General features: G+C 44.7%; 1 protein-coding gene across 4 annotated transcripts in view; it reads right to left on the bottom strand.

The window, feature by feature from the left end:
- The window catches only part of LOC129709100 (oxysterol-binding protein 2-like), a 180,483-nt gene that overhangs the window by 28,787 nt on the left and 136,571 nt on the right, over window positions 1-15,125 (bottom strand). For 3 of the 4 annotated variants that reach the window (XM_055655214.1, XM_055655216.1, XM_055655217.1), the window contains one exon: window positions 7,976-8,023. The exons of the other annotated variant lie outside the window; for it this stretch is intronic. In XM_055655214.1, coding sequence (XP_055511189.1) covers window positions 7,976-8,023 — 48 coding nt within the window. The remainder of the gene's footprint in view (window positions 1-7,975; window positions 8,024-15,125) is intronic. 4 annotated transcript variants of the gene reach the window in all.

The following is a 15,125-nucleotide window of genomic DNA, read 5'->3' as shown; positions in this document are numbered from 1 at the left end:
GCATTTTCAAATTTCCAGCCTGTGCACTCTTTTTATTTTCATGGCACTGGTTATTGGACAGTCATTGTTTAGAATGATTTATGGGTCTATTTGTATTTCATATTCAATGGATAATTTTGGATCCCATTTATCTTCATTACACTGTTCTTGTGGCAGCATAAGACACACAAACTGTTTTCTGCATTTCATGTGTCGCTGTCAAAAATCTCTCCACCCTACAAAACACTGAGGGAAAACTTCCACCCAGAAACCTTGCAGAAATGTAAGATTCGCCACCACCATCTCCAGAACACTGAAGAATGGGCAATGACTGGTGGCCTTGCCTTGACTAATGCTCTGGTCATAGAAGTCACACAGTGTGGAAACAAGCCCTTCAGCCCAACTTGCCCACACCGCCCAACATGCCCCATCCATCTACACTAGTCCCACCTGCCTGCATTTGGCCCATATCCCTCTAAACCTAGTGTTTAAGAAGGAACTGCAGATGCTGGAGAATCGAAGGTACACAAAAAAGCTGGAGAAACTCAGCGGGTGCAGCAGCATCTATGGAGCGAAGGAAATAGGGCAACGTTTCGGGCCGAAATGTTGCCTATTTCCTTCGCTCCATAGATGCTGCTGCACCCGCTGAGTTTCTCCAGCTTTTTTGTGTACCTTCCCTCTAAACATATCCTGACCTGTCCAAATGTTTTTAAAACATTGTGATAATGTCCGTCTCAACGAACACCTCTGGCAGCTCATTCCATAGACTTTACTTTAGACGTTAGAAATACAGCGTTGTAACCGGGCCTTCAGCCCACTGAGCCCACACCGACCAGCGATCACACCATACACTCACACTATCCCTCACACTAAGGACTTTTACCTCAGATACTGAACCTACAAATCTGTTTGCTTTTGGAGTGTGGGAGGAATCCGTAGCACCCGGAGAAAACCCAGCTGGTCACAGGGGGAAAAGTACAAACCTCTGTACAGACAGCACCCCTAGGCAGCATCAAGCCCAGGTTTCTGGCGCTGTAAGGCAGCAACTCTACCGCTGCACCACTGTGCCCCCGTGTCACTCTACCCCTACCACCCTTTGTGTTGCCCCTCAGGTTCCCCCTCACCTTAAACCTGGGAAATAAATAAACAGAACAACAACTGATCCTCATGGCAAACCTGCAAAGCTATGCCACTGAAACTCAAAGGTCAACGGTGGAGTCCTGGGGCTGTGATCCGCCTGGTAGCTACGTACACCGAATATCTAGGATATCTGTTAGCAGGAGCTCATGTACTTTTCACCCTTCCAGATCCCGAAAGCCTAGTTACCATGGCAATTCTTCCTTCACCTCAATTCTTCTCGGGTTGGCGGACAATTTGATTATAGTCACAGACGGGGGCAGTGCAGCAAACTCAGCTCCATGTTCAGATGTGTAGACTTTCCAGCAGGGCCAAATAAACTAACAATATAACCCTACCTCAGAGTTGTAGAGTCATACAGTGTGGGAACAGACCCTATGATGCAGCCTGCCCACAGTGACCAACATGCCCCATCTACACTAGTCCCACCTGCCTGCTTTTGGCCCATATCCCTCTAAACCTACCCTTATCCATATACCTGTCTAAATGTTTCTTAAACGTTGCGATAGTACCTGCCTCAACTACCTCCTCTGGCAACTTGTTCCATATACCCACTACCCGTTGTGTAAAAAAGTTACCCCTGAAAGGGCCTGTCCCACTTAGGCGACTCTTTAGTCAACCAAGGGCTAGTTTCAATGGAATTCACCTATACACCTGGTGACAACCTATGACAGCACCTACGACAGCAAAAATTGTCACCACTGTTGCCAAAAAATGTTCAACACGTTGAAGATTTTGTGGCAGTCACCCAAATAATTGCCTAAGTGGGACAGGCCCCGCTCCTATTAAATCTTTCCCCCTGCACATTAAACCTATTCTCAATTCCCCAACTCTGGGCAAACCATTCCCTGACTCAGATTTCAGACTGAAGAAGGGTCTCAACCCGAAACGTCACCTATTCCTTTTCTCCAGAGATCCCTCCTGACCCACTGAGTTACTCAAGCATTTTGTATCTCTCTCCCAGCTTCTATACTCAAATCACTATATTCAACTTGATAATAAAAAAAATAGGCAGTTGGTTGCCTTATTACACATCATTCTTGCAGCATTAGTTTCCAGAACATACACCATGGGCTGAGTGACGTGTGCTCAGGGTGGGCTTCTGTGTAGAATGGTCTGTAGACGTTGGGATCTATAAACAGGTCCTTGAACCAGCTGCAATTTACAGAATGCAAACGGGAGAAAACAGGAGCAGGGTTTTGACCCAAAACATCACCCCTTCCTTCTCTCCAGAGATGCCGTCTGCCCTGCTGAGTTTAGTTTTAGTCTAGTTTAGAGTTACAGCGCGGAAACAGGCCCTGTGGTCCAGAGTCTGCACCGACCAGTGATCCCATCACTTTGACACTATCCTACACACACTATGGAGAATTTACATTTTTACCAAGCCAATTAACCTACAAACCTGGACATCTTTGGAGTGTGGGAGGAAATCGAAGATTTCGGAGAAAACCCACGTGATCACGGGGAGAACGTACAAACTCCATACATTCAGCACCCTTATTGCCTTATCACGTTATCACCTTATTCCCTTATCACTGTAAATGGATTGATTGTAATAATGTATTGTCTTTCTGCTGACTGGTTAGCACGCAACAAAAGGCTTTTCACTGTACCTCGGTACACGTGACGAATAAACTAAACTGACTGGCTGGACTGACTGACCCGTAGTCGGTATCGAATTTGGGTCTCTAGCGCTGTAAGGCAGCAACTCTACTGCTGCACCACCATGCCGCCCTTATGATAAAGCTTGTACTCACTAGCTCGGCTTGTACTCGCTAGAATTTAGAAGACTGAGGGGGTATCTTATAGAAACTTACAAAATTCTTAAGGGGTTGGACAGGCTAGATGCAGGAAGATTGTTTCCGATGTTGGGGAAGTCCAGAACAAGGGGTAACAGTTTAAGGATAAGGGGGAAATCTTTTAGGACCGAGATGAGAAAAACATTTTTCACACAGAAGAGTGGTGAATCTCTGGAATTCTCTGCCACAGATGGTAGTTGAGGCCAGTTCATTGGCTATATTTAAGAGGGAGTTAGATGTGGCCCTTGTGGCTAAAGGGATCAGGGGGTATGGAGAGAAGGCAGGTACAGGAGACTGAGTTGGATGATCAGCCATGATCATATTGAATGTCGGTGCAGGCTCGAAGGGCCGAATGGCCTACTCCTGCACCTATTTTCTATGTTTTGTATGATGAAAAAATGGTGTTGAAAACTCGAGGTAGAAGGGAAGGATTCAAGACGAGACATTTACCAGCATCTTGGTTTAAAAGCTGCAAACAAGCTGCTTCATGCTAAATTCTGATTCATGTTCTAAAATTGTGAGGACATTTCCAAAATGCCATTCCCCATTTCTGAAGTACATAGACTTCAGGGTGAGCTGCAGTCCATTTACTCAACGATAATTAAATGGAATGAATCACAGCTTTACCCAGGAGCAGATGCTTCTATAGTGCAACGTGCCCAACAGCATCACATCAGTCAGTGATTGCAAAGCTTCTTGAAAATAATGCTGTGAGATAGATTACATAACAAAACAATCCATCGGGGACATTTTTACTTTGAATCATTGAAGATGACGGAAATGAAAATTAACAGATATGCAATTTGTTTCTTTTACAATAACACTCAAATCTAAATTACAGTTCTCCACTTAATATTATGGGGGGCATTATTTCCTGAGCACAATGTAAATGTACTATGGGCCAATACACATTGTAATCAAGCATTTAACCTGTAATTAATAAATGTTACCTATGAGACCTTAACCATATTTCCTGTATTCAGTAAAACGTCAATGGAAAAATATGTATGGTTCACAAATTTTGGACCAAATTTGTGAATTGGGTGAATTTTAGCATGGACCAAATGCTGTCCATGTAACGCAGAAGAGGTTTGCTTTTAAACATCGAAATCTTCTCCCTTCACTGAGAAAGAAAAGGATTTACTCCACATTCTAGAAAAGCACAAGATTTTCTGTTTACATCCAGATACCACCTTCATCTGCAGTTAAAAATAAAATTAGGTTAAAGTTGAATTCACAGCCATTATTTTTCTGGCGTTGTTAACGTCGAAGACGCTCTGTACAGGTGACATTCCGGGTCGGGTCAGGAAGAAGTCACTCGAGCCGAATCGTCACCTATCCATGTTCGCCAGAGGCGCTGCCTGACCTGCTGAGTTACTCCAGGACTTTATGTCTTTCCTTGGTAAACCAGCATCTGCGGTTCCTTGCTTCTCCAACAAGACCTTGACCACTGTTCCAACTTCAGGTAATTGTTTTGTTAGTTGCTGCTCTGCACTAGTTGGGACAGATTCATTCTTAGTTTCTCCCATTTCTCACCTGTTTCAACATCACTCACGGTCTCACTGTATCACACGCATTTTAGTTTAGTTTAGGTTAGAGATACAGCGTGGCAACAGGCCCGATGGCTCACCGAGTCCGCGCCGACCATCGACCCCCACACATTAACATTACCCTACCACACACTAGGGACAATTTAACTTTAATTAACCTACAAACCTGTACTTCTTTGGAGTGTGGCAGGAAACCGAAGCTCTCAGAGAAAACCCATGCAGGTCACGGGGACAAGGTACAAACTCCGTACAGACAAGCACCCACAGTCAAGATTGAACCTGGGTCTCTGGCGCTGTAAGGCAGTAGATCTACCGCTGTGCCACCGTGCCACCTCTACCTTCCCACTATCCAGCTCCAAATGGCTTTTGGATAGTTGGATGCCAGTTCTCCCAATGCCAGGTCGGCAGCAAGTGGGTCATATAGAGATGCTACCCTCTCTTCCTAATGAATAATAAAATAAAGCCGTACAGACCAATGAAGGTCATCGGCTGAATTTTGAACTGCAGAGAATTACACATTATTTACATAGAAACACGGATGGTGGGCAGGCTCTTACTTGGGAAGACATTTTCATAGACAATAGGAAAATATTGTCCTATTATCATTCAGAACCTTCAATGTTGCTCTGTCATTCAACTTGTTCATAACTGTACAAACGTGTACAAAAAGTGTAAGTGTACAAAGTCTTGAGAGGAATCGATCAGGTAAACGCACAGTCTCTCGCCGCTTGGAATCAAGGACCAGAGGACATAAGTTTAAGGTGAGAGGGCAAAGATTTAATAGGAACCTGAGGGGTAATATTTTCACGCACAGGGCAGTAGGTGCAGAGAACGAGTTGCTGGAAGAGGTAGTTGAGGCGGACACAATTGGAACGTTTAAGAAACAATGAGACAGAGTACATGGATAGGACATTTTAGAGGGATGTGGGCCAAATGCAGGCAGATGGGGCTCGTGCAGATGGGGTATGTTGGCCGGTGTGGGCAAGTTGGGCCTGTTTCTACGCTGTAAGACTCTATGACTATAACTGTTGTGGTAGTTTCTCCCAGCAGTATCAACACTCCAGAGAGAGTCTGCCTCACTTGTGATAAACTAATTGGCAAATCCATTTATTTCAAGAAATAGATAACTGCTCTTCCATTACAAAACCATCAGTTCAGTCGGGAAGTTAGGTATCTAGAAGAAACCATGAACCTGATTTTCATTCAACGCAATCAACTCTCAAACAATCTGTAACAAAGATAATTAAGTCATTACCAGCCATGACTGCTGATTGCACTGAATAATACAATACTAATTACCACATAATTATATGCTAAGCAGCGATATAAAATTCATTCGCTTGGGCTTAAAACACAAAGAGGATTATATTGCTGCTATAAATATAGATCCATACATCTTGTTGGATTTTACTTCCTTACTTCTTGTTCCCCAACATAACATTTTAATCAAAAAGCATTAAAGTGATTTAATTTAAAGGCAAAATGTACTTGCTACTCCAGCAGTTTGGGACTTTGGAGGCCCCAGATGGTTTAGTTTTGTTTATTGCCACCGGTACTGAGGTACAGTGAAAAGCTTTTTGTTGCGTGCTAACCAGTCGGTGGAAAGACTATACATGATTACGATCGAACCGTTCATGGTGCACAGACACAGGATAAACGGTAAAACAATTAGCACAAGATAAAGTCCAGTACAGTCCGATGAAAGATAATCTGAGGTGGACGAAAATGCTGGAGAAACTCAGTGGGTGAGGCAGCATCTATGGAGCGAAGGAATAGATGACGTTTCGGGTTGAGACCCTTCTTCAGACTGACCCAAAACATCACCTATTCCTTCGCTCCATAGATGCTGCCTCACCCGCTGAGTTTCTCCAGCATTTTTGTCTACCTTCAATTTTTCCGGCATCTGCAGTTCTTTCTAAAAGATAATCTGAGGGTCTCCAATTAGGTGGATAGTAGCTCAGGACCCCTCTCTAGTTCAGTTGCTTGATAACAGCTGGGAAGAAACTGGGGGTATGGAGAGAAAGCAGGTACAGGATACTGAGTTGGATGATCAGCCATGATCATATTGAATGGCGGTGCAGGCTCGAATGGCCGAATGGCCTACTCCTGCACCTATTTTCTATGTTGCTATGTCCCTGAATCTGGAGGTGTGCTCTCTTGCCTGATGGGGGAAGGGGTTGAAGAGGGAGTAACCGGGGTGAGACTGGTGCTTGATTGTGTTGGTGGCCTTGCCGAGGCAGCGTCAGGTGTAGGTGGCATCAATGGAAGGAGGCAGCATAAAGTCAATGGAAGGTTGACATTCTTATTAAAACTCCAACACATCTCTTAACTCACATCTTCTTTGAGATGTTGCAAACTGGAGGAATACATTTTCCAATCAACTCAGTGAGTTTCATGGGAGTATGGGCAACAGGAAAAAAAAGTGAATCCCAGTGGAGCCAGGGAAACAGAAAGCAGTTGAATTTCAAGAGAACATGGAAATGGTCTCCCGGTGAGCTAACATGTGAGGACAGGAACTAAAGCCCTCATGTGTTGAAGGGGGGGGTGCAGGAACCAGTCCTCCAGTACGTTGAAGGAAGCAAGGAAACGGGGCAGGGGAGGGGGATGGAATCTGTTAATGGAGGGCAAGTTATGGCAACGTCAGGGTGTTGAAAGGAGCATGAGAATGTAGCTGTTGGTGAGTGAGAAAGATTTCGGGAACTGATGCTAACTAGTTCTAGAGGGAACGTGGGCACTGGATCCATTCCCCCTGAGCCTGATGCTGAACCACCAACACATGTGTAGGAAGGAACTCCCGAAACGTTGCCTATTTCCTTCGCTCCATAGATGTTGCTGCACCCGCTGAGTTTCTCCAGCATTTTTGTATACCAGCATCTCTGAATGATGTTTCGGGTCGAGACCCTTCTGTGGACTGAGAGTCAGGAGCGATATGAAAAGGTGCTCGGGATTAGCAGATTATTGGAGTTTGGTTGCCCGTGAAGACGCAACTATCAGGAAGTGGCAGAAACAAGACACAAATGGACTATGTCTGTTGTCCTCATATGGAACAGAATGCTCGACTATATCATCAAGATGACAACGTCTACCTTAATTCATGTGATATACTGTATAACTTACGAACTATACAAGATGCCATTACATAATCTCGATGATGACAGGGATGTTGGTCCTAAAAATTCTAATTAAGAGACTCTATCTTCATTATACCTGCAGGAGCCTCCGGTAGACCAAGCTGGTGGGGGGACCGGACTTTGGACTTTGGAAAGGGCGCTAAAACATGTGTAAATATACAGCTTCACATGTGTCAAATACAACACTATTGAACCATTGAGATTGTGTGTGCTAAAATCCAGCAGAACATCAAGTGTGATCTCGATGCATTGAAAAGCAATCTTCCTGAACCGTCCCGCATCAGTTTGAGGCATCGTAACCAAATCTACCTCCACTCATCACTCGCAGGCAATCAAGATAAGGACATCCAATGTGATCATTAACAGTTAATCTACCTACCTTTTAAACAGTGCGATCTCTTCCCCAGCCAAGAATCGGTCCAGCTTCCTTTGGAAGGCATGTAAAAGAAAGACAGACTAGCATTTATATTGCACTTTCCACTACTTAAAAGTGTCTTAAAACACTTTATAGCTCATTGAATACTTTGTAAGTGCAGTCACTACAAAAAGCCACAGCCAATAAGTGCATACAATGTTCTTATAAATTTCCTATTCCTTATAAATTATTTTCATGTGATGATAATGAGATTAATTGCCTTAATTAATCGATAATTATTGGCTTAGACATTGGGAAAATCTTCCATTGCCATTTGACATAATGTACCAATGATAGTGCAGTGCTCCCTCAGTCTGAAGAAGGGTTTCGGCCCGAAACGTTGCCTATTTCCTTCGCACCATAGATGCTGCTGCACCCGCTGAGTTTCTCCAGCATTTTTGTGTACCTCCCACAACATGGAGCTGAAACAACCTGGATTGTGTGCCTACAACTAATGTAAGGACTTGAGTCTGGGAGAAGGATCTTGACCAAGGACCTGGAGAAGGACTTGAACTCTCCGCTTCTGGTTTGGAAGATGAACCAAGGTCCAGTAAATGTACCCGCTAACACTAGTACCAATCAATACAGTCTACTCGGATAGAACAGGACAGACATGAAGAATGAACGAACCTCCAGCAGGAAAAAAGAGCAAAGGAACAGGTGGGTGTGGGGGGAGACAACTGCAGCTTCAAATCCTTGGTATCTACTTTGGGACGAGGAACAGAGAGAACAACTTAAGATAAGCAGCAGCCTTGAGCAAGGCCATTTGTTCAACGATCCCAAAAACATATCACGGCAGGAGACTCTTGGAAATTGCCTTTGAAATTATTTGCACTTATTCCTTCCAATAATACAATGCACATCCCCATAAAATAAATATTAGGAAAACTTTAAAGAATGCAGCAGTACACAACATTAGGGCAAAAATAGGGACATCATTTTGATTTTCTCCATTCTGAAATGAAGTCACAACTTGCCTCTCTGACGTGGGAATAATTATATCTGTATTAAATTGTCCGTTTTGACAAACAGCAAAAAATGCAGATGATTGCAAAAGATTGCAACTTTTTGCAGAAACGTAGAAAATAGATGCAGGTGTAGGCCATTTGGTCCATCGAGCCAGAACCACCATTCAATATGATCATGGCTGATCACCTAAAATCAATACCCCGTTCCTGCTTTCTCCCCATATTCCTTAATTCCGTTAGCCCCGAGAGCTAAATCAAACTCTCTCTTGAAATTTAATATCTGCTCAATATTTGGTTAATTTCTTATTTCTGTATTGCCACCCCTCAGATTTCGCAGCATTGCTCCAGTCTACCATCTCCAACATGGAGAGAGGCCGATGAGCAGATGGGAAGCTGCAATTCTACCCCCAATTTCAATCCTGGTCTTTTCTCACCTTCAGTTCTTCACTCACCCCCACCCTACTTTCAGGCTCAAGAAGAGTCCCGACCCAAAATGTCACCCATAATTTTTCTCCAATCAATCAATAAATCAGATGTATTGATCACATACACAATATGATGCACATACACAAGATGATACTCCAGAGATGCTGCCTGACCCGCTGAGTTACTCTTGCATCTTGTGCCTACCAATTATACCAGTTACTTGAACGGAGCTGGTGTTGATTTTAGTGGGAGCAGACTTCACGTTACTTCAACAAGGACAGCTGTGTAAGGACCTAGGCCAGGCATCCTCTGATCAACTCTGCAGCACTTTCGTAACTCACAACACTGTCTTGCCAAGGGCAGCAAATCTCACGTTGCTTCGGTTTCTCCCTCATCCAGTTAGTTCATGTTTAATGCTGAGTGCCTGCTCAGTGGAGGCTGACGCCTATTTACCAATGCTGTCCACCCGCGCTCATCGATGTCGTTAACTACCCGTGACAGTCAGAGCCCAACGAGGAATCAGAAAGCAGGTCTGACAGATGGATTGTAATGAACAGTGTGATTAACTGTGCGACTGTCTCATTCAACAAACCAGTAGCTGTCCAGATACACCACCGAGATCTGCTCTAGGGCACAATCCCCGATTCCATTCATTTATTTGGGCTCAAAAGTTTCCGGGTGACATCTGTTGTACAAGAGGACTAACGTCGAAGCAGAAGGCGGCCCATTGTTCAGGCCATCTCTCAGGGCAGCAATCCCATTAGTCCCATTCCTCCTCTCCTGATTTCCCTGTCCTGCTGCAGCTTATTCACACAACAGTCGCACATCACCCCATCACTCTCCCACAGTCATTGTAAAGCCAGCAGACTTCATCCAAATAGACAAACCCTGCGTCTCTTCCTCACCCCCGCCATCTCCAAGCGCTGCCACATTAATTCTATCGTCAGAAGCTTGGCCAAGGAGGTTGGGTTTTTTACGGAGGATCTTAGAATGAGGGAGAGATAGAGAAAAGTGCAGAGTGGAGGGCAGTGGCGGACTGGCCAGGGTGTCAGCTTGCCCGATGGCAAGTGGGCCCCTGATGAAGTGATAGCAAGTGATGGCAAGTGGGCCCCTGTTAAATGATAGCATTGTAGTTGTGGGTGGGCCCCCTTTGTCTCCTGGCAACCAATATTTTTAGACCCAGTCCGCCACTGGTCGAGGGCCTCTGCGACTAGACGTGCTTCCAATAAGGGGGACACAATTTGGAGACGAGGCATCTTGGAGAAATAGAGTGGGCTGGAGGATGTTAACAGGGCCTTGAAAATAAGGCCATCTAGGTCTAGGTCAGCGACAATAATCACTGCTGTGTGAGCAGATATGAAACAAAACACCAAAATAACAATGAATTGAAAGTAAACTGAATAAGCTGACTGTTAAATCCTTTGGACCCATTCTGTCTGTGCAATGTGCTGTTGACTCTTGTGACACTGACAGTGACTTGCTGTGACAAATCGCAACACACACCAACGTGGTACTGAGCAAACAGCAAGTCATTCATACAAATGGCATTTAAAAATCAATTTGCAATAATGGTTACTGTAGATCATTATTCAAGGGGCTAGATAATGCCGCCAGTCAGAGACACACAGCACCCTGGCCACGCTCTCATTTACCTCCTGCCGTCGGGAAGAAGATATAGGAGCCTGAAAACTGTAATGTTAAGGTTCAGGAGCAGCTTCTCCCCCTGCAGTCATTATTGGTATTAACACTACAACCTCCAGATAAGTGTTTAAGAAGGAACTGCAGATGCTGGAAAACCGAAGGTACACAAAAATACTGGAGAAACTCAGCGGGTGCAGCAGCATCTATGGAGCGAAGGAGATAGGCAACGTTTTGGTGCGAGACCCTTCTTCAGACTGAGAGTCAGGGGAGAGGGAAATGAGAGATACAGATGGTGATATGGAGAAATATGGAACAAATGAATTAAATAAATGCAAATAGTAACAATGATGAAGGAAAGGTGGAGCCCACAATGGTCCATTGTTGGCCGTGGGCTAGGCGATAATGAGTTATACAGAGTTATGCAGACAGTGAAACTCAAGAGGGCAACAGTGAAATTAGTAATATGACTAGGGGGGGGGATGGATGCAGGGGTTACTCAGTTACAGAAATCAATATTCATACCGCTGGGTTGTAAACTGCCCAAGCGAAATATGAGCTGTTGTTCCTCATTTATGTTTGGCTCACTGTGACAATGGAGGAGGCCCAGGACAGAAAGGTCAGTGTGAGAATGGGAATCTCCCTGCTTCCTACCCTCTGTATATCTTCTATGCACGACCATAGAAGGAAGTTCAATGGACAGAACAGGCAGGAGCAAGGCAGAGAGCGAGGAAGGATAACTGGATTACTAAAGGGCCTATCCCACGAGCATGCGACTCCATGCGGCAAGCGCAACCTAAGCGACTCCATGTGGCAAGCGCAACCTAACGTGGTCGCTTGAGCCGTACGGCCTCGCGGGGCCGGTCCCACTTCGATCGCCAGAGCCATATGGAGTTGTGCGGAGCTGGTCCAGACATCGCGCGGGGCTCAGAAAAACTGACCGTGTTCAAAAATTCCACGTGGCAACGGCCTGCCGGCCCGCAGCTGCCTCGACGCCCATACATCACGCGCAAACTTCCCGCGGACTTCACTCGCACTTCATGTCACTCACTCGACCTCCGCGCGGCCCCCGCTTCTGGTTAGGTCGCGCTTGCTGCATGGAGTCGCATGCTCGTGGGACAGGCCCTTAACACTAGATTAAGTACCGTAGAACTGGTCAATAAAGAGATAACCTCATAAGGCCACAAGGAATTAGGCCACTCTGCCCATCAAGTCTACTCCACTATTCAATAATGGCTGATGTATCTCTCCCTCCTAACAACCCCGTTCTCCTGCCTTCTCCCCGTAACCTCTGACATCCGTACTAATCAAGAATCTATCTATCTCTGCCTTAAAAATATCCACCGCTGTCTGTGGCAAAGAATTCTACAGATTCACCACCCTCTGACTCAAGAAATTTCTCCTCATCTCCTTCGTAAAAGGACGTCCTTTAGATGAGACTGTGAGTGGGATAAGCATAGAAAAGGCTCTAAACAAACAGGCAGCACCAGTGATAAAGATGCTACACAAGTGTCTCTGCAAGCAGTGCTGGAAAACTGAGATCACAAGTTAATTTTAAATTGCATGGAACATGGGCGCAGTGTGTCAGAAGCCGCAACTTTTTTTAGGCTTATTACGTTTAAATGATCATTTGCTTTGCATTCTTCCTTGTGAAGTGGATAATCTCACATTACTCCACTTTATTCAATGCTCAATTCAATGTGTTCATTTATTATCATGTGAACCTACAGTAAGTACAGCAATTATTTTTTGCGTACCATTCAAGGGCAATCCTACTATACACGAGGCACACTCATTCCAAGTATAAGAGTGTAGATACCACAGGTATCAGTGCCGAGACTGCAATATATATCAATGACAGAGAGAAAAAAAAATGTACGATAGCCAATCTTTGCATTTGATACCAAAAGAAGTGGCTGGGCAAAACGAGGATGAAACAAGCATTTTGCAGAGGTTGATGGGTTAAATCGATGTACAAAAAGTTGGCAAAGGGAGTAAAATGTAAAGTTGTATCGGAAAGAATTTCTATAATTTTTCTCCCATTTAATCAATATTGTTCTTTTATTGAGCACTCCAAAATGCACAACTTTACATTTTAGACACAAAATGTTGGAGTAACTCACGGGACAGGCAGCATCTCTGGAGAGAAGGAATGGGTGACGTTTCGAGTCGAAATTCTCGTTTCGGGTCTGAAGAAGGGTCTCGAGAGATGCTGCCTGTCCCGCGGAGTTACTCCAGCATTGTGGAAAGACTATACGTGATTGCACTCGAGCCATCCACAGTGTGCAGATACAGGATAAAGGGAATAACGTTTAGTGCAAGATAAAGTCCAGTAAAGTCCAATTAAAGATAGGCCGAATGTCTCTAATGAGGTAGATGGAAGCTCAGTACCGCTCTCCAGCTGTTGATAGGATGGTTCCGTTGCCTGATAACAGCTGGGAAGAAACTGTCCCTGAATCTGGAGGTGTATATTTTCACACTTGTGTGCCTCTTGCCTGATGGGAGAGGGGAATAGAGGGAGTAGCCAGGGTGCGACTCGACTTTGATTACGCTGCTGGCCTTGCCGAGGCAGCGTGAAGTGTAAATGGAGTCAATGGAAGGGAGGTTGGTTTGTGTGATGGTCTGGGCTGCGTCCACAATTCTCTGCAATTTCATGAGGCCTTGGATGGAGCTGTTTCCAAACCATTGTGTGATGCATCGCGATAAAATGCTTAATGTCATTGCACATATCACAGAGATCTCAGAATAGCTTCAGTCTAATATTTGCATGCAAATTCATCCAACATTAAACCATTGTATTAACACCCTGTCGAATCAACTTCACTTGGATTACTGTAGCCCGAGTCCAGTTAAGTAGGATACAGGTGGGTGTATCAGCTAAAACTAGTTTTCTCATTGATTTCACAGCTCTATAGTATAGTGGTGATGCAGTTGTTAATCTAGGACCTGATCTAACGATCCACAAATAAGAGTTCAAATCCCAGCATAGCAATAGTGGAATTTAAAATCAAACTCAGTTAATAATCTGGAATTGGAAAAAAAACAATGAATTTGATGTTAGTCTGAATGAAGGGTCTCGACCAGTAATAACCCCGTTGACCAGCACTAGCCTACAAACCAGGAACAATGTACAATTAATAGAACCTACAAACCTGCAAGTGGTTGGAGTGTGGGAGGAAAATGAGGCACCTGGATAAAACCCAAGCAGTCACAGGGAGAACGCATAAACTCCACACAGACAGCATCCATAGTCAGGATTGAACCTGGATCTCTGGTGATGTACAGCAACAACTTTACCCCTGTGCCACTCCTAATACGGCTACACATACCGGGCCATTTTTATTACAGAGGCCAATTAACCTACAAACCTGTACGTCTTTGGAATGTGGGAGGAAACTGGAGCACCCGGAGGAAACCCACGAGGTCACAGCAAGAACGTGTAAATTCTACACAGACAGCAGGAAGTTAGGATCGAACCGGGATCTCTAGCGCTGTGATAACCATGAGGATGTCAGGCGGCACAGAGGCACAGCAGTAGAGTTGCTGCCTTACAGCGCCAGAGACACGGGTTCGATCCTGACTACGGGCGCATTCCGTACGAATTGGCTTGGTATAAAATGCAAATTGTCCCAAGTGCGTGTGTATGGCAATGCTAGTGTGGGGGATTCGCTGGTCGGCCTGGGCTTGGTGGGCCGAAGGGCCTGTTTCACTGCTGTACCTCTAAACTAAAGCAAACAAAACTACCAGAGTTTTGTTTACAAACCCATCTCGTTCATTAAATCTTTCGGAGGAGTACATGTGTAGCCCTTAACCAGTTTGTTCATTCCATGGCTAACTGACCCTCAATGCTGATCGATGAGTATTAAATATCCCAGCACACACCACTCTGTTCAGGAGCAGCGACGGAAAGGCAAGAAACATTGGCTTTGCAGCTGGTGACGACTTCGCAAACAATGAATGTGAAAAAGAATATCAGCTGTACATAGAAACATGATTACCGAGTGTGAAATATCTTGTCATTCGTCAAGCCCAATTTACAGTTATGGTCTTTAAATAGGATCTTTATGAGATTTTGCGAGTTA

This window comes from Leucoraja erinacea, chromosome 25 (genome assembly GCF_028641065.1).
Source record: "Leucoraja erinacea ecotype New England chromosome 25, Leri_hhj_1, whole genome shotgun sequence".
In the NCBI taxonomy this organism is placed as follows: Eukaryota; Metazoa; Chordata; class Chondrichthyes; order Rajiformes; family Rajidae; genus Leucoraja; species Leucoraja erinaceus.
The sequence above is the reverse complement of the archived record's forward strand: the minus strand, read 5'-3'. Positions and strand labels throughout refer to the sequence as shown.